Genomic DNA, 21,405 nt, shown 5'->3' on the forward strand with positions numbered 1-21,405 from the left:
AAACAATTTGTTCAGACATGAAGGGGGGGTTGAAGTTATAAGTAGGAAAATAAATTTTTTTTTAAACAACACTTTACAATCGATTGGTATATAAATAATCAAATTTTAACTAGCAAGTCGCAAATAAGAAGAAACTTTCAACTTGAATTCCAGTTGTACCTTCAGTTCAATAAATAATTTTATTCAGTGAAATGTATCTTGTAAATTAGCTTACTGGAAAATGTGTTAAAACTCTGTCATATTGAAACAGACTAATCAAGCAGCTTAGATAATGACAATAATTAAAAATAATTGTTGGAAACTTTTTGATTGCTTTTAATATTGGATATCCTTTTTTAGTAGCATAGTTATATGAATCACTGATATAAGTAAATAATCAAACTGTACTTTAAACACCTTGACTACTACTACTACTACTACTACTACTACTACTACTAGTACAGACCAAAGAATATAATATGTAGATGTACTCAGAAATGCAAAATATAATTTTCAACTATATGAAATAAGATTATTTTAAGATATATTTTTAAATATCTAAAATATTCATTATTTTATGCTTTATCATATTATTGGAATGTTGATCTTCATGTCAAAATACATGTAGTTTTGGTTTATTCTTATAGATTATGGTATTATGATAAATGGCGATTATCCATTCATGTATTAGCACAAAGGCATTTTACTGATATTAAACTGAACTTTTAAAGTTTAACATTAAAAAACAAAAACACACATACACCACTATAAATTTATTATTTAATCCAACGAATATAATTTTGTAACATGAATGTCCATCTATACATGCTTTTTTTTGGGTTTTTGTTATCCCCCTAAACATGTTATCATCTGAATTAGATTTATGTTCATTGTTTAACCAATCGTAAAGTAACACGCTTGGTCAAGTGTATTTAACGTTGAAAAATATGAACACTATTACTTATTGTGCCCAACACATAACATCACCTAATTGTATTTCATAAGTGTGCAGACAGATAATGTAGAATAATATATGTGTATATGTATTATTCGCAAAATACCATTGAAATAATAAATTGAAATCTATGCGCATATATATTTACTTACCCCTTTTGTTCAACTAATGATCCTGTTACCTATTATAGGTATATATAGAACTACACAAACACATAAATGCATACTTACACCATATCATAAACTACAGTTCAAGATGTCTGGACAACTAAACATTTATTAAAACATTTGGAAACATTATTCATATTCGGTGAAAAATGCGATAAAAATAACATATTACCCTATCATCTATTAAAGCCCATAGATTGTATAACATTTTACAAGAATGAATATCATTATGCTACTAATATATATAGATATATACACACATATAGGTGATAAAATTTACAGTGGCAGTAGAAGTGAATGTTGTAGACAACACACATAACAACGCATTCTTATGTATACTATGAAATAAATTCTAAAATATAAATTGTGTTTCTTTGGCACAAAAATGAAAGTGATTCTTAAGTAGTATAAGAAATATATTAGAAAGAAAATAACTCATAGTATTTGATTCATTTTATTACTGCTTATCTACCAATACTTCATTTCATCTTTTTCTCTCATTCATATACATTTAAATGTGTACATAAATCCATACAAAGAATCTCAATTGTATATTTCCTAACTAAAGTGATAGGGATGTATACATACGATACATAAAAATTAACATTCCATTAACCTGGAATCGAAGTCTAATTCTTCAGTTATAAGTATATAGAAAAAGTGTCTCACTAAAGAAAACAAAGAAAAAAAAATAAATAGCCAACTGCTGTACAATAACAGTAGACAGAATTAGTCTACACTTATACAAAATGTAATGTATGTACATGTTTGTTTTTTTCTAATGTGTGAATGTTTTGTGCATAAAATTCATTTATTTATCTAGAAAACAAAAGAATCTTCATATTACTATGATAATGTCTATCATCTTGTAACAATTACACTAACTAGTCAGTATGCTTATCAAATACATATACTACTACTATTAATACTACTACTAACAACATTATTAAAGATATAATGTCAGTCATACTTATATATATACACGTTTGATCATTTAAATGTTGACATATTTTTGACCTATATGAATTTCATAATAAAGAAACAATTTAAAATACATATTCCATTATAACTATTGTTACTAAGAGTTACGCAATCATTATTTTTCTTGTTTATACATACAAGATAAAATTCTACATCTTTATCAAAATAATAAAAAAATAAATAAACAAACAACTACACAAGTTTCATTTAGTCTTCATGAAATAAATAACTAAAAAAGAAAGAAAAGAAAGAAAGGAGAAAGAAAGAAATAAAAAAAGAAAAAAATTAAAATTGATTATGCCATTTATCACAAAGTTGAACTATTTCTTCATTATAACAGATCCACTATTTCTTTTATATAAACAAAAATCCAAATTTTTCGGAATTATATTATCATTATTATTATTTCAATTAATGATTAGTTTAATGGATCCAGTTCAAGGAATAAAATGGTTGTAAGTGATCCAGTTTTGTAGTTATTTATTTATTTAATTTTAATGAATTGAATTATAAATTAAAGGTGTCATTATTGTTTTAAAAGAAGAATCATTTGAAGGAATCTGTTTATAGTTGATAAAATGGTTCTGTATAGAACTAGTCATTGTTTTTTTTATCCTGTTTTTCTTCGGTCAATTCTCTTTTTCTTATACAATGTCATTAGTTTATTGATTTTATTATAATCTGTATTGTTTTTATGGAATCACTGTCTAACTATAACTATGATTATATATATATATATATATATATATATATATATATATATATATATATATATATATATATGAGTTCAAATTGGTTGTTTAATTCCTTTATATAAAACAATCTATGATTTATCATGTTTTAGATGCTTGATTTAAAATATTTATCTGATATAAATAAACTGATTATTTAAAGTTCATTTAATCTTAACTGATCAGTTAACATAGCTGAATCATTACTTAGACGTGTTACCCTCTTATGGAGGAGCATAAACCACTCATTAGCATTGTCTATCCAACTCTGTCTTGGGCAATCTTTTCCAGTTGGTATTCATCCTTTTCATATCTGCTTCTATTTTCCAACGTAATATGTTCTTCGGCCTTCCTCTTTTCCGTTTCCATTTATGATTCCAAGTTAGCGCTTTCCTTGTGATGCAATTTGATGATTGCCTCAATGTGTGTCTTGTCCAGTTCCAACGTCTTTTCTTAATTTCTTCCTCAAATGGAACCTGCTTTGTTCTCTCCCATAGTAGGCTGTTCTTGATAGTATCCGGCCAACGGATATTGAGTATCTTACATAGATAACTGTTTATAAATACATATAGTTCCCGAAGTTTCAGCTCCTTACAGTAGAACTGCCTTGACTTTCATATTAAATATTCTGACTTTGACATTGGTTGACTGTTGCTTGAGTTTCATATGTTCTTCAAATGTAGGAGTGCTGTCTTTACTTTGCCAATCCTCACCTTTAAAATCTCAATCATACTCGTCGAGTTAATAAAATTATTAACCTTTATTTGTCAACAAGCAAAATTTTTAACCCGGGTAAAATAGTTATCAAATGTTTTTTCAAATTATTATCGTTTGTTGATAAGAAACCATTAACCACCTCATTGCAATCACTAGGAGATTTGAGTAGTCATCATAAGTTTATCTATGTCAAATTAATGCAGATAGATTTGATAACTTATAAATATAATGAATGATTCAGTCTTCAGATGATTTTATGAATTTACTATTAGTGATAAAATCCTCTTTTAATCAGGTAAACTGTTTTAAATATTGATTTTTCAAGTACATGATAGCTAGACTATCGAATTTCAATTATGCATAATTCACTTTCTTAACAAACTCATGATTACTTTTGACACTAATCGAATTATCTTTATTTTTCATGGAAATACAATTTTACAGGTTCTGTAGCATGTCTGTTTCTCTAATGATTGAACAGGACAAAAAATTGACATAACATTTCAGAAACGATTATATATTGGTTACTTCTATTTTAAGTGCTTTATTGTCCCTGTAAAATAATGAGTGGTATGATTCTGTTTTAAATAAATTTCATACATTGAATAAACCTATTTCGGTTGTTTACTAATGTTCATAGGTAATACATTTTGATGATAGATCACTGATAAAGTTTTCGATCGATATTTTTGTTTAAAGTGTTTTCATTTGTAATAGCATACTAATGTATAACCATTTTAAAATTCATACATCAAAATTTTGTATCAGAAACCAAAAAGACTAGACCAGTTGCATCATGATGTTTAATTTACTTACCTAGAAACCATCAAACTCATTATAAGTAAGGTAAACAAACTCGAAGAATAGTTTATTTGAGCAAAGACAATTATTTTGATGAATCAGTTAATCAACTGTAACCTGTAAGACTAATTTGTAATCAGTATGTTTTTGTTTTTTGGATTGCAATCTATGAGTTTAGTAAACATAAATTAAAATGCCCAAACAAGAGTCGATACGAAGATTTGATCTTAAATGTTATGAAACACCCAATTTATTGTTCGTGGCACTTCTGCTTAGCCACTCTAGACACTTTTGACCTTCGCCATAACTGGTCTGTGTATTTTAAGCCAATTTAATTTGGTTTTCATTGAATCTCCGGTTAACTGACATCGCAGAAATGCATTAAAAGCTCTAGCTTTTTTCAATGTGTTAGTCAATTTTGTTCCATTACTCATCACTCAAGAGCTGTTACATAATCACACAATTATTTTTTTTCATGTAATTCAATATCAAACAAAGAAATACACCTCAAAATGTTATTTAAATTAGGCTTCCAAACTCTAGACATATTAACTAATACTACAGTGTGATAACTTCAACAGATTACGAATGCTAAGACGTGCCATTAAGAAAATTACATCTTTATTTTATCGGTTTATTCATTTTTCTCAATACTGAAAATTCCTAGTTTCTCGTATTTTCCTTTCCACTTTTTAAATACACTTGACAGAGGAATATAGGATAATAGAAGAGTTAATCTGTGTGCTAGATTTTTCATATACACAAAAAACAAAAACATAAACCTGAAGCTAGTCATTCTGAGTTCAGTGATCGTACTGAAAATCAATATTCATTTTAAGCTTTTAGGTGGTTAAAGGTGGTCGACTGAAACTTTTAGATATGAATTTCATGCTAGCTCCGGTTCGTTAATAAAGTGTACCACTAATCTCAATGGATTTAATGCCATCAGCGGAATTCGATCTCACATGATCTAATTCCTCAGTTTGAAATGTTACCATTGGGGTGTTTGGTCCTAAACTATCCGCCAGTAGGACTGAAAAATTTACGATAATTGATCACTGAGAATTGACAGGTAACATGTTTGTTTACAAGTGGGAGTTCTAAGATCACCAAACGCAATACGATTCTGTTCTAATTAACTTTCAAAAAACTTATTTATTTATTATTGGTAGATATGATACTAATTATCTTCTTAAGATTTGCATTCGACTTTATAAAAAATTCAGCCTTGTACTTGAAATTTTTCCTAATATGTTTGTTATCTAACTGGCTTATGGGAAAAACTGAAGATCGTTATGTTTTGTTCTATGTGTAAAACTACTGAAAAGGTCTAAATTACATAATTAATGTCAACGTTCGAACTTCATATCGATTTGTCATTTCTTGCCTTATATATTTACATTATCACAAATTTATGTCTAATAAAATCTATTTTATCGCATAATTTACATTTTATCATCTAATTAACGTCTATGGTGGTGTGGTCGTGGGTGTGTACTGCTGAAGAATCCCATACTAGGACGAAGTAGCTGTCAATTGCTTCATGGTATTCAGTGGTTGATTAATTACCATTACTCCATTATGTTAACTATGAAATTAACTAATGTTTGTTTACTGACAGCCGAGTGTGTTAAATAAGTTAAATCAAAGGTTTCGAAATATAGTCTGCTTAAGAAATATGCACATCATATGCACTAACAGTGTCAGCAGAGTTATGATAGTTAAAGAAATTTATAAAACTGAGAGTCTTACTACTAATTATCTGAATATCAATTTCATTATTACGTATCATTTGTCATCGATTTTCCGTTTCTCGGACTTCGTCTCCATATCATATAAATCCCCGTAAATCAATCATGCAACTGTTTCTTCTAATTTTAGTGCCGCTTATTCATGTATGAAAACTATTTTATCAATACGACAACAGTTTTAAAATAATTAATACTGACCTCGCTACTCTTCTGCTCAAGGTATAGGCTTCTGTACTTCTGTACAGTTACAGTTTCTGTAGTGTATAGATTTTTGTTTCATGCTCTATTTTCACGACATTTTTTGGTCATGTAAATGTTTAAAAAAACAATTCTGATTGGACAACATGACTAGAATCGATTTGATACTCTATACTTCAGCTATTATATTTGCGTTTCACTCCATTTTAAAAAGTCATAACAGATATTATAAATATATAAATATATTTCTGTATTACAAACAGCTGAAAAAGTTAATTAAAATAAATTACCAGTATAGGGTTGTGGAGATTGTTGAGTTTAGATTGATAACATGAATGGATCAACGTTGGATCACCATTGAAAACCTGGAAGCGCTGGACGGCCGTCTCGTCCTAGTATGGGACTTCTCAGCCCTGCACAACCACGATCCCGCATGTGGGACTCGAACCCAGGACTTTTGGTCTCGCGCCAACGCTTAACTGAGCCGGTATCCAACGGTGTTAATGTCTAGCTTCAACCAATCCATGATACTGCTCGACTGCCTACCATTGTCTTCAGTTAGTAACTACCTCACAACAGACACATACTAGGACAAAACGGCCATCCAGTGTTTCCAGGATTTCAGTAGTGATCTAACATTGATTCATTTATGAAACCAATCTAAACTGAAGTAACTTAATTTGTATTGTTCTTATTATAATAGTTTTTGTCCTTATTTATTCTCAAGATAAATAGACTTCATAATTTATTGAAATTTACCGAAATATTTAACAATTTAAAAAGTTGACAAATGCTGTTTATTTACTGATAATTTGATAAGTCTATAAACATAAAAGAATAAAAAATATTAAGTATTGCTTAAATCGAGTGGACCTCTCAGCTTGTGCTCAACTAGTTTTAATAAAATTTGATTCTAACCTTAAGAGGTATTCATATTAAAATGACGTGATATTCGTGATGTATATTCTTGTCTATTTTACAGTAAATTGTGCATAAATCGAAAGCTAAAACCTACTGATATGGTGTCGATATCAATCTGTCTATTCGAAAAATGGCTCTTAGAACATAGGTATATTTTATTCTGATGATCTTCCTTTTGGTTTGTCAAAAGCATTTGACTAGTTGGTTCTCAGTAAATATTTCATCATATTGATTAAAATTAATGAATGGCATACGATTTATTTATAAATCTTATATATTATTATAGATAGAGGCATTAATTAGTTACAGTGGATTCATAGTATTCTTCTAGCATCTTTAAATGGGTACTTGAGAATGATAAGAATCTTAGGATAATCTGATGATAATTTTTTTCATTCAAACGAAATAACACTCTTTCGGCTGTAAACTAAAATTTCTTAATAATCAGTAACTATGATTGCTAGGTTTGAAGCTATCACGAGTTCACTTAATCTGCAAACGAGAACAAGACTCGGTGACCAAAGACCAGTAAGCTAGCTATTGATGCGTCCCAGCCCCGCTAACTAGAGGGAGAAATCTAAGCTTGAATGGGAATTATATTCTGCAAAACAACCAGAAACCAGAGTGCCTTTGGCGTGAAAACAAAGAAATTCAAATTTTCTAAATAAAATTGCAAAATTAGGTCCTTTCTCAAGTGAGTTCTGGGGATCTAACGTCCCCAACAATGATATGCCACATTCAACTTCCATAATATTTCTTTTCTCTACATCATTTTCATGATGTCACAAGACAAAATATTAATCAAGCGTTAAAATCAAAGAAGATTATGACATTTTTCATTTCATTTGTCATATTATTAATGATTGAGATTAATCATGACATCTTAACACTATCTACTACTGTCTAAATTCGAAATTATTATTTTTTCTAAAGTATCCACATATCTAATACCACACCTTTTCTTTTTTTTAAATTTCTACCACCTTTTATTTATTCAAACAAGAATTTAATTCATTTCATAAACATATTCATTTAAAACAAGAAAAAGAAACATCTATTCGGAATCATAAATCTTGATTGAATTTTCTCTTTTGTCTAAATGTATTTTAGTTCCCATGACTAGATATTTTTGTATTTCATATTATCCAAGTCTGTTTATCATTATTTAACCACATTGGTAATAATCATATATATATATATATATATATATATATATATATATATATATATAGGCTATACAAATAAGCTAATTCAGAGTAACCTGTCCCACTAATGATTACTAATATTACTGACATATAAAGCTAATGAATGATTATTGAATTTTTACCTTTATATTATCTAAATTCATAAACTATACAACTAATCGAATCGACACCGTTATAAGGATGAATAAATAAGTCGATTAATCGACTGATTGATTGATCAAAAAAAAATTAATAATCAAAAAATCTTTTTTTTTTAATTTTTCAACCATTTATTATTTGATTTATAAGAGGTCAAATTCATCCTCAAAAATTGATTCATTTCGAGTATCATGAAAATAACACAACAGAAATGTATCTATAAATCATTTTAGTATTATTATTATTATTCTCCCTCACATAGAAATCTAAGCGTATATAATGTAATCATGAATTACTGGTATTTGCACCTGTATTCATTCCCTGACCAACAACAACAAAAATTTTTTTTCTTTTTTTAAAAATAAATGTTTGAATGTACCTATACAAGTATACAAATAAGTTTCTATGTATATAGACGTATGCACATTTATTCATTATTATTAATGTGTTTATCTAACATAAAGGTCGTTTACATGTGTCTACAAACGATATATATATGAAGAAACAAAAAGCAAGAACCACATAAAGGAAGAGGCATGAAGGTATATGTTTTACAATATATATTTCAACAGTTGAGATCATAAGTCAGTTGAAGCTAGACTACCATGGAAAACATGAAAGCACTGGACGACCGTTTCATCCTATTGTGGAACTCCTCAGTAATGTGTATGAACGATCCCGTCTCGCGAGATTCGAACACAGGACCTATCAGTCTCTCGTGCGAACGCTTAATCTCTAGACCATTGAGTTGGCATTCAACGGTGTTAATGTCTAACTTCAACTAATTCACGAATCTGAGCGACACATTCAACATTGCCTTCGGTGCGTTATTGCCTCACCACTGACCCAGTTGAACTCCACTGGTCACTGCTTCTCATTAGAACTCCAGGATATATCTCTTGAAGTCAGTCACTAGTGAGCATATGGTGATTAGTATCAGAAGGGGTTTTGTGGAGATTGTAGTAATTTCAACAGTTGAGATCATAAGTCCCACAATAGGACGAAGCGGCCGTCCAGTGCTTCCAGGTTTTCCGTGGTGGTCTAGCTTCGAATGACTCATATATATATATATATATATATATATATATATGTTCTTTTATGAAATACTTTATTTAAAAGTTGAATAATGAATATTAAATCTATAAACAAGGTTTCTCAAACTAAAATTATTTATAAAAGAAGTGATTTTATTTATTTTTCAATGGTTAAAATCATAAGTCAGTTGAAGCTTGACCACCATGAAAAACGTGAAGGTACTGGATGACTGTTTCGTCCTATTGTGGGACTCCTCAGTAATGCGCATTCACGATCTCGCCCCTGAGAGATTTTATGTGGTTTAAAAAATTCCTAATCCCTTCGTGAATAAATTTGAATAAGGAAAACAAAAGGATTGGATGTTTATATATAATACTCTGATTTAAAATGAATAGTACTTGGTTCTTTCTATCTTCTATCATAAAACTAAATACTTGAATGTCTGTCTTGTTTTTTTTCAACTTGGAGAAATGTAAAACAATGCATTGAAGTAGTAAATACTTTTGATCTTGAAAAGTATACACAACAATTTTCTAAAATAGTAAACAAAAATGAATCAAGTATTAATTAATTTTTTTTTATAAAGAGTTAATCTTATATTATAATTTCGTACATAAATGAATAAGGTAAATTATCTTTAATATTTATTTATTTAGTAACTCTAAGATCAGCCTGTGATGTGAACTGTGAAATTCAACATTCCCCACAAAATCTTTATTACTAATAATGATTGTACATTTACCAGTGACTACATTTGAAGTTTTAATGCAGGACTTCTTGTGATAAGCTACGACTGGTGTAGTGAAACCATGTCGAATGTAAGACAGTTATCTATCACAGATAACTAAAAACGAATACAAGATACCATGAATTGATTGGTGTTAGACATATACGTCATAAAACACTGTCTAAGTTGTTTAAAGTTTAAGCGTTTACTGTAAGATCTAAGGTTGTCTTTTCAATCCCTTGTGGTTGGTCATTGGACGAGAACTTCTGGGGATGTCCATCCTAGGATTAAACAACTGTCCAGTGCTTACTGATTTTCAGTTATTTTTATCTAGATAAGATCAATCAGGGATGCAAACTATGATTCAGGAATACTCTGTCTGAAAGTAAATTGCCCTAACGAGATTCTTTTGTAAAGGCATATAAATACCATGAAATGATAATTACTAAATTGAGCATGTTTAACTAACAACTACTGTGTGAACAAACCTCTCGTTCACATGAAAGTTTTATCCATTATGTTAAGTGTTTGAAATGAATTAGCAACCGAATAAATAGTTTAATATAATGACTCTGTCGGCATGTCTTTTAACTAGCAATTTATAATGACTAGTTCCTGAGTAGTCATACTTTTCTACCGCTCAGCAGGAATGAAATCCACCTGACTGGACACTCCATATTAGTGTTGTTACCAAGTAATCAGTTAGCAAAAAAGATCTGAGTTCTGCAGGAGGACGGTTGCTACACGGATAACCGAGTGATAACGGCTCATCAATCCCCTGGACATTGCACATACGACTTGATAACAAGTGCTAAATACAAGAAAATTTAGGTTTAGGGTTTTCTGTTCATGAGTCCCAGTTAGTCAAAGTAAATAACCTCATAAAATTGGCGGAATCCGTTCTTCTAGTAAAAATAGATGTAATACCTTGGAGCTGTCCAGGACTTGGGACTGATTATTTAAAACGTATTTAAATATTGATAATGTTTTCTTTGCATTATGAGTAAAATAATTCAAGATTGTTTACAATATTCTGGACTAGTGAATGATCTTTAAAAAGATTTTTTTATTTGAAACGATATTTTTCGGTTAATGCACAACTAATTTCATTTGTTTAATCAATGAAAGGATATTGGATATCATCACTCAAAAGACATCTTTTAGCTCAAGCCTACTTCACAGTACTGCTTTAACAAAGGTTTATAGAGATACAAGATGACTGTAATTTTGTAGTAGGCCCATTCCACTACTGTATTATTTATCTGCTCACTGTAATTTAGACACTTAATCCACTATGTAAATTTCTGTGTGAGTCTGATTGAGCACATGTCTGCAGATCAACTTTAATCTTTCTCCGATTGGTTGTAATACACAGACAATCAATAATTTATCTACACTTGATTATGACTCAAATATACATGGATTTTCAACACTTATACAGCCACACACACACTCTTGGCTTCACTGTGTGCTTGCTTCCTGTAGGTTTATGGATTTTATTAATCTTTAACAATATACTATCTCAATAGCTGGTGTTCAGACTTCTGAATAATCTCGAGTAAATTCATAATTCTACTAGGAGATTTAACCTGCATTAAATATTCAGTTAACGGGGTACTATTTATTGGAGTCAGATATAAGAGAAATTTGCCTCTACAACAAAAAAAAATAATAAGTGAGAGAAAAACATCTCAAATAAAACACATTCAGTATTCAATAAATAAACATATTTTGTCCACATACCCAACTCTGTACTATTTTGTAAGACTCTTATTCATTCTGAAACTGTGATGTGAGCTACTTATATCCACATAAGTAGTATATAACGATGGTCAGGAATAGATCGTATTTTAGTAGAAGACCGAGAAGGAAAGAACGGGAACGGTAAGGAATTGGTATGAAGTGCACGAACAATAAAAGCTGAAACGATGGACTGATATTTGCAGAAGAATAGTCAAGTTTGAGACAATTGATTGGTATTTTGCAACTTAAATATTTACTGTATGGTTCTCAGATTTTAGTAAGATATTCTGTAATTTTGTGTTCAAATACACCCGATTGCCCCCACTTCTGTTCTTGTTCACTACAAACCGACTGAAATCCTATCTAATAACGTAAATTGAACAAATCCCTTTAATCGTTGCTATATCTCAATGAGAATAATGAGTGGTAATTGTTGGTATCTATTTCTGGACTAATACTATACATATATTTTTATTAGATAATTATTAAGTGGCTAAACTACACATACTCATGCTTCTCTTATTACAAGCATTATTTTGACCTATAAATTATTATTATACAATTTACCGTTCTTGAGTTATGCCAAGTCTATTAATTACAGTCTCCCACATTCACGGTCACTTCCGGCTGTTATTTTCTATTTTACGGTACGATGTGGTCTATTTAATTTGTATATAAGCCCAGTATGTTTGAAATACATGATTCATATCGTGGAGGCTGAAATTGATGTTCTGGACTTAATAGGCAGGGCTAGGCAGGAAAAAAGACCGATAAAGGCTCTAGACTGCTCGTATGGGTTTACGCGTCATTGGTCCGGACGAGAAATCACTGTAATCTAATTTGCGGTATCATTACGTTATATATTAATAGGGCATAGGTCCAAAAGTTATTACAATTGTTAAACTTGGATTCTCTCACTTTTTTCCACCTAATATTCACTTTCTTATGTCTCAATCCTATATGTATATAACATTTTTCTGAGATTTTTTGTCGAATGTAGTACCAGTTCATGAGTAGCTAATAAACTCATTCTGTTAATGATACAGACTTATCTTTAATCTTTGACTACTCTTAGTAGTACAAATAACATGAAAATGTTTACAATTCTAAAAATCAGTTCAATTTTCTTCTTTATTTTCTCTCTGAATACTTCGATTGTAATTGTTTGATTGTAGAAATTTTTTCTAATCTGTAATCTGGTCTCAAATCTAACTCCGGCAATTCTAACTTATATATAATTAACTTATTCTGTTCATCTTTGAGGAATTACTATGTTTCAGAATTCTGATGCCATTTGAATATGATTCAAATCATTCATACAACATTAACGTTACTTGAACTAGTAAATTACTGTTCAATGATATAGCCTGTTAACTAATACACGGTACATCATACTGATATTAATTTAAGTGATTTTAAAAGTTTATCAATATATCAAGGTAAACAAAATATAAATAATAAAAATGGAATTATATTTTCTTTAAAATACATTTCATTCGAACTCTAACTAACAATTGGCTTGTAAAGATTTAGTTAATTTTTATGAATAATTTTCATATTACACTAACACAAACTATAGCACCGTTGGAAATCACAGATCACTACCTAATTTTATTGATTTCATTTGAAAATGTTTAATAGTACGATCTATCAAGCCCACTGAGAATTAAAGTCAGCATAATCAAATTTCATAGGAACTATATGATCTATGAATCATTGTATCAGAATCTAACTATCTACAATACTAATCTATTTATGATACGTGAATTTTTATTTGTCCATATATATATATATATATATATATCGTTAAAAAGGTAACTAACTATGCAGGTAATCCTGTCATTCCTTATTATAGAAATCTTAATACATTTTGTGCGAAATCATAACCTATTTTTCAATTCAAATGTATTACAAACAAACTAAATTGGCCAAATTATTCGACTATACTTTCCATAACTTTATAATAGCAATATATATCACATTATTTACGCAGTAAGCCATTCTATTTAGCTTCGAAATAATTTATCCGATTTCATAATGACTGTTTATAATAATGAATTGTGATTTTCATTTATTATTATTATTACAATTTTTCAACAATAAAATGTTTTAGGTATTTGATATTAGAGAATTTTGTTTGTTTAACTCCATGATCTGTCTCTGTTAAATGTCCAACACGTCATTATATAAGTACGCGTCTAGTGTTTGTTTGTTTGTTTTTAACTATTGTTCATGTTATGTTTTTATTATCCAGAAAATTTAAGAAAAAAATTTGATACTTAACTCAGTAGCAAATCTTAACTGCATTTTAAGTTATTTTAGTTAACTAAGTAAATAAATGTATAGAAAAACATTACAAATAACCTGTATGGTATAATAATATTACCTTATGAATGTGGATGGGTCGCTCAATTTCGTGGATTGGTTGAATCTAGACATTACCAATGTTGGATGCTGACTCGGCAGTCTAGTGGTTAGGCGCTCGCTCGTGAGACTGATAGGTTCTGGGTTCGAATCTCGCGAGGCGGGATAGTGGATGCGCACCGCTGAGGAGTCTCACGATAGGACGAAACGGCCATCCAGTGCTTCCAGGCTTTGCAATGGTGGTCTAGCTTCAATCGAGTCATCTCAACCATTAATGTTACTTTATTGTTAAATTTGAATTTCAGATTTTTAGGAAGCCATGACATCTATTTATTTCTTTCTTTCATAAGTGATTACTTTAACAATTACATACTTGCAAAAATATTTATCTGTAAAAGTATAAAACTGTAATCAAAAAGGTTTGTTAAGATCAAAAGAAGACTATTGATTACTAAGTGACAGTACTTGATTAGGAATAAGAGAGGTAAAATTAGGATTTATTTAGGCAATCATCAACTTTGAGAGATGACATAATAGACTATTTTCTCTGTTCATGTATTTGAGAGGCTCATCTGTTAAAACACAGACTATGTATACAATAAGCTTCAACTCAGAAGTTCAAGATAGAAAGTCTAGACCAACTGAATAGAATCTTCCAACTATCATAAGTAGTTTTTAGTGACTTAATAAAATCACAGTTTTTTAGATGATTGGTAACTTATTACTATGTGAAAAATGTTGAATATCACAAAATGTGACAAAAAGCACAAAATTTAGGTTTTCCAAACCACTATGTTTTTGAGTTGATTTGGTGAGACTATAATTTATGAACGACCTTTGAGCGACACTGAATTGACCTTGAGAGTGTCCACCTAATAACCAGGACCAAAGGAGGGTTACAAATCAGTTTAAGGAATTAGAATTATAACTTGGAGTTGATGGTTAAGGTTAGGAATTAGATTTAGGGTTTTCACTACGAACTTACATCAGCTATAATGCAAAAACATCATTTAACCAAATGAATGAATTAATTTCGTGCCAAAATTCGAGACTTGTGATCTTATACCTGATTGATTCTTCCATAAATTATAGTCTCGCCTTTTAATTTCAAACATAGTTATATACTTTACAAAAATATTGAATATACATTTCTTCTCCAAATAAAAATAACTTTGCATTTGTAGACAAACAGTGACTAAAATGATTTTTCTAAATTTAAAATAGTTTCAGAAAAATTATAAGAAAAACTCGATTTTGGATTTGTCAGTTGACATAGTTATTAATAGTATTTTCAACCACGTGGGGTAAGCATGAACCTTTGAGCCAGCGTCTGGTTCAGCCACTTTCGTCTAAAATAAATCTTCATTTCTACCGTCATAGTCATCGAGCTTCACCCCAAATTTTGGACTGTCAGGCTTGAGAACTAAATTTAGGTTTCCCGAATGTGTGAACGAAATCGCTCCTACGCATTCTGGTATCCGGACTGCTTTGCAAACATTCATTATATCAATTGATTCATTATAACATTGAGTAGGGATTCAACTTAATATATTTAAGGTGTGAGAGCACTCAACATCTATAATAGTATTTGGAATTTAATCAAGATATGACTCATTTAAAACATGTTTCTCACACTGACTAAGAGCTAATGGATTGTGAGGGTAAATAACATTTCATGTGGGACCATCAGAACTCCAATTCAATGTGAACATATTGAGAACTTGTATTTCATATTGACCTATATTTTCATTTGAAACAAATGTATTTTGAGAACAAGCAACAGTTAATATGAGATCACCAGAATTTTCTTCATTCGAAATAATTTCCGCAAACTTATTAAGGACTTCATTAGAAACTAATGATTAATTAAGATTATCAGCACCTGATATGACATCATCAGAAAGTTGACAAGAAACTGACTCATTTGAAACATTTGTCTCACAATGAGTTTGAATTTCACTCAACGTGACTGGATAATTAGAAACAGTGGAATCTGATAAAAGAACATTTGAACATTGCCGAGAGTTTATTTTATTAATGAATTTGTTGACCTCTTCTTTGATCACAAAACTTTATCTTATTGCAGAACGTAATGTATTACTTATCTCGTTAAATATATCTATGATTTTTGGAATGCGATTCCGAATTTGATTGTTTAAGCATGTGTTCCTTTAGTGAACCGATTAGCATTAAATGAGATTTAATGAACACATCTTCATTAAACTAAAGCATTGATTGTACTTCCGCAGCTGAAATTAATATGTTTGTCGTAACAGTAACTTGATAAAAAGGCAGAAGTATATTTGTAACTGAAAAAAAAGTAGAGTTTGAAGAATATTTTGAGCCCACAACTAAGTTATAACCGAGACGAGACAGTTTATTGGAAAGCCGGAATTTGTAAATTAACCCCGTCGCCAACCATTATGTCCACGTCTCTTATTCTTATACTTGGAAGAACGAGGAACCACTGCAATTCTCACAACGCGAAGTACGAACTCTAAAACTAGTACAAATGAAGATTTATCAAGCTGAAAACACGACCACCCTAACTGCAAATAAACTCAATATATATTGATTGGACACTCATTTTGATTATCCATTAAAATAAAATCACACAGATGGAAGAATACCCAAAGTTAAAACAAAATCACATATTGTCTATCAGGTTGACGTTGAAATAACTATTAATATTATAACCAATCATATATCACAGTGGAAAACAAAAATATTACTCTGAATAAACATCACATTGAATTAGATATACGGTAGTAATGTTGAATAGAACTGAAGATGAGTAAAAGGATTTAATCTTTCCTTTTACATCTCGTCGTATAAATTAGCCAAAGTTTTATTTATTCAGAGTTGAATTAACAAATGGTGAATATGATTGTATTAGAGATGAAGTACTGCGATTTTAGAATGTATATGGCACTGAGTTTGATTAGTGAATCACAATGACACAATCAAATTCATTACAATTAAAGGACAGACTGAATACTTCAGTGATAAACCTAACAGTATATAAAACAATTATATCTCATTGTGTGTTATGCATATGACTACTTATAAATAGGGGAGAGTTTTTGTGCCTGTAGGTAACCCTCGTTTATTGATAGAAGAAACCAGACTTGTAGTGAATAGGTATTAATTTTGATCGTGGGACAGCGGGCAGTTGCCTGTTCAGATACACAAAGCTTTTCAACATTCAATATAAGATAATAGGAAATATAATGCCTATACGAAATAAGGAAGTGAATGAATGATTGAGCTCTATTGTTGTTTGAGGTCAACTCTTAACTAATCAACCTAAGCTGTTACAGAGTAATTAAATTGTCTAGGTAATTTCCTAAACAGTTTTATTAAAAAATTAATTCCCACGATCTAATAAGGGCAGATAATAAACAACCATTCTCCATGAACGTACATGAAATACGTCATAGAATTAGTTTTAAATCAGTGTGTGTTTGTATAGAAACCATGCGTCAACAACTTATATTTGTCGAAGTCTTAATCAACATGACTTGTTATTAAAGTAAACTTACTTTGGTAATTTTGACTTGTATACCTAATATCATGGGGTCCTTAAGCAATATTACTTTGTTTTTATTTGTGTTGAAATTTATCTAGTTAAACTAATTTATTTCTCCTATAAATATTCAATCAAACTGTTTCAAATACATTTCACTAACATGTCAAATGGACCTCAGATACATAATCTAACTTCATAGTCAAATTTCATCTAAGCTAGTTATGGTTTAACGAAAGATCACGAAAAAATATGGAACAACCTTCTATACTGTAAAACGTACTTCCATCAAATAAATTTGATATATGTGATTATAGATTAAGCAGGCAAAATACTGATAGGTGTCTATCACATTTCTATATAATTGATCAATGGCCGTTTTTCAGTGAGTAATATTCAAATATTTTAGTTTCTTAGTATTATGTTTTACTGTTACTTAAATGAATATATTCCACATAACAAAACATGAAGAAAACGATATGTTGGATTATGAACACCTTTCCTAAGCAACTCAATAGATAACACTAGACATTATTCATTATTTTATTAACTTGAATGTAACTTTAACATTGTTAATAAATCAATTAAAATTACTCTTTATTAATTTGCTTCATATTACACGGTTAATGGGTTTGACTTACAACACTTTGCAGATAAACATTTTCATGAATAATCTTTTTTTTAAAGTGCTGAATTATGACTATTGGTATATAGATTATGTAATAGTTCTATTGAATTGATCTTATCTAACTACATAAAAACATCAATTTTTAAACGATATACATTGCTTGAAGTTTATCAGTTGGAAATATATTTCTCCGATAGATAAATTAGACTAAAAATTTGTTGCATTCTACTTATTATTAGAGATTATTGGGAATAACCACAACTGTGATTAGAAATAATAACATTATCAACCGATAACTCATAATTAAAGGTTGATAAATACATTACTCAACTCTTTAAATGTGATACTGATCTTCTAAGTAATTTATTCACTTAAACATGATAAATTAGTAAACATCCATGAGTTGGAGTTAAAAAAATTGTATTCTTAAACAGGTTAGTCAATGTACATTAAAGACTGCCACTCCTTATATGTTTACAATTTTTCTTAAAATCATTTGAAGTTGAGATACTTTCTGTATAAAATTGAAGACTAAATGCAGCATATGAAACTTAGCGTATACAATCTGAACAGAGAGATGAATTGATTGCAAATTTATTAACGAGGTCTTACTATACTAAAAAAAATACAATTCCAAGATTAATTTCATAGAATATACTTTACAGTTAGTTACCTATACAATTGAAATAACAGTCCAGTTTATTGGATGAATACATGTGTATTTTGAATGGATGAAAATAAAAAACAGTGAATCAAACCAGCATAAATAAACATCCAAAACAAATATGTGAAGAATAAGAAGAAGAAGAAGAGGGAAGAGAAGAAGAGAAGAAACAAAAGACAGAGATCAATTAGTATTTCAAACATTTGGCGCTTTAATAATTGAATTTCATCCTGGAGACAAAATATATATGTTTTTTTTGTACTGTTCATTTTCCTTCTTTTTTGTTGTTGTAATTAACACTAATCGAAGGGTAAATAAACGCCAATACCATTTGTTATGTAATTATGATTAATTAAATTGATATATCATAAAAATTACAACAAACAATAACATAATTCATGACAAATTAGATAGACAGTTATGTTTAATGATTAATTTAGAAAATAATTAATTAAAAATATCATATAAAAATGAATTCCTTATTATACATTTTATCATTGATCATTACACGATTATCATGATACATAACATATTGAACAGATGGCAAAAATGGTAAAACGATGTGTTTGATCATATTGTCGAAAACAGTTCAATTCAGTTCAGTTTTCTTTTTTGTTTCTACTGAAGATAATAATGAAAAGTCTACGATAAAAAAAAATCAGACAAGTTATCATCAAAATGGTATTTCTTAAAAAAAATATATAAAAATAAATAAATCACTGTAAATCTATCTGGAAAATATAGTGTACGTCATGATGTTTGATTCATTGAAACATGTCTAATAGTTGCTATTCCAATAAGTGAAATTCATTGTCTTGACTACATTTACAACATATGTTAAGTTATAGACAATTATTAAATTGGAATAATATATGTTGATCAAAAATGAATAGTATTTTTTTTTCATGAATATGTGTATAAAATAACACCAGATGATGTAAATACACTTTGATAAATAAACGATTGAAATTAAGAACCTTGATTTTAAAATTTAAACAGTTGAGATCATGAGTCAATTGAAGCTAGACCACCATGGAAAACCTGGAAGCACTGAAAGTACGTTTCGTCCTAGTATGGGACCCCGCAGCAGTGCTCATCCACGACCCCGCCTCGCGAGATTCGAACTCAAGACCTATCAGTCTCGCGCTAGGCGCTTAACCAACTAGACCACTGAGCTGGCATCCAACAGTGTTAATGTCTAACTTCAATTAATCAACGAAATTGAGTGGCACATCCACCATTGTCATCAGTGAGTTACTACCTCACCACTGACCCAGTTGAACTCCACTTGTCACTGCTTCTCACTAGAACTCCAGGATATATATCTGCTGAGGGGTTTCACAATAGGACCAGACGGCCGTCTAGTGATTTCAGGTTTTCCATGGTGGTTTAGCTTCAATTGACTCATGATCTCAACTGTTTAAATTACTACAATCTCCAAAAAAACCCCTTCTGATTTTAAAATTTATTTTTTTGAGGACGATAATTATCTCAATTCCCGTGTTATAAAAATTATATAGTAGCCATTTAACCAAGCGAAATAAAAAAGTCTTCATTTGGATAATGAGTTTTTCATTCTTATTGTTGTATTAAATCATTCTAAATTAGCTCAATTCTAATCACATGTAAAAACTTTCCAATAAGACTTTATATAAACTTGAATGGTAACTTATAGGAGAATCCATGATACTTGTGTTCGTCCTATTTGTGACCCTTAAATAATCTTTTAAATAAAGCACAAATTTGAATTACTGTCGGAGGTTTGTGGAGGTTTTTGAGTTTTCATAGGTAACATCATTAAACGTTATTAGTTAGACAACCATTGGGTACCAGTAGACCACAAAGAACTGGACTTCTCAGCAGTGCATATCCACGACTAGAACATTAGGGATCGAACACATAACTGTTGCTCTCATGACGAGCGACCTAGATGGCATCCTGAAGTGTACATGTCTAACTTCAATCAGTTCATGGTATTGTGCGATCGTCTTCCATTGCTCACATCTCATACCCATCATGGCCGAACTGCATTAGCCACAGCTTTTCTCCAGGACTTAAACTTGCACTTCAAAACCAAACCGTCATTAGATGCTGACTTAGAGGTCTAAAATTTAAGAGCTCGCGCGTGAAACTGAATATCCTGAGTTTGATCAGTTTTGGTCTCTTGATCACGC

At 30.0% G+C, this 21,405-nt stretch overlaps 1 protein-coding gene across 1 annotated transcript in view; it reads left to right on the forward strand.

Moving 5' to 3' along the window:
* Positions 1 to 1,540: 1,540 nt before the first annotated feature.
* The window catches only part of WNT11 (Protein Wnt-11), a 52,814-nt gene continuing 32,949 nt past the window's right edge, over positions 1,541 to 21,405 (forward strand). Inside the window, exon 1 of the mRNA XM_051214727.1 lies at positions 1,541 to 2,537. Coding sequence (XP_051067912.1) covers positions 2,380 to 2,537 — 158 coding nt within the window. The 5' untranslated portion in view covers positions 1,541 to 2,379. The remainder of the gene's footprint in view (positions 2,538 to 21,405) is intronic.

Source organism: Schistosoma haematobium, chromosome 2 (assembly GCF_000699445.3).
Source record: "Schistosoma haematobium chromosome 2, whole genome shotgun sequence".
Classification (NCBI taxonomy): Eukaryota; Metazoa; Platyhelminthes; class Trematoda; order Strigeidida; family Schistosomatidae; genus Schistosoma; species Schistosoma haematobium.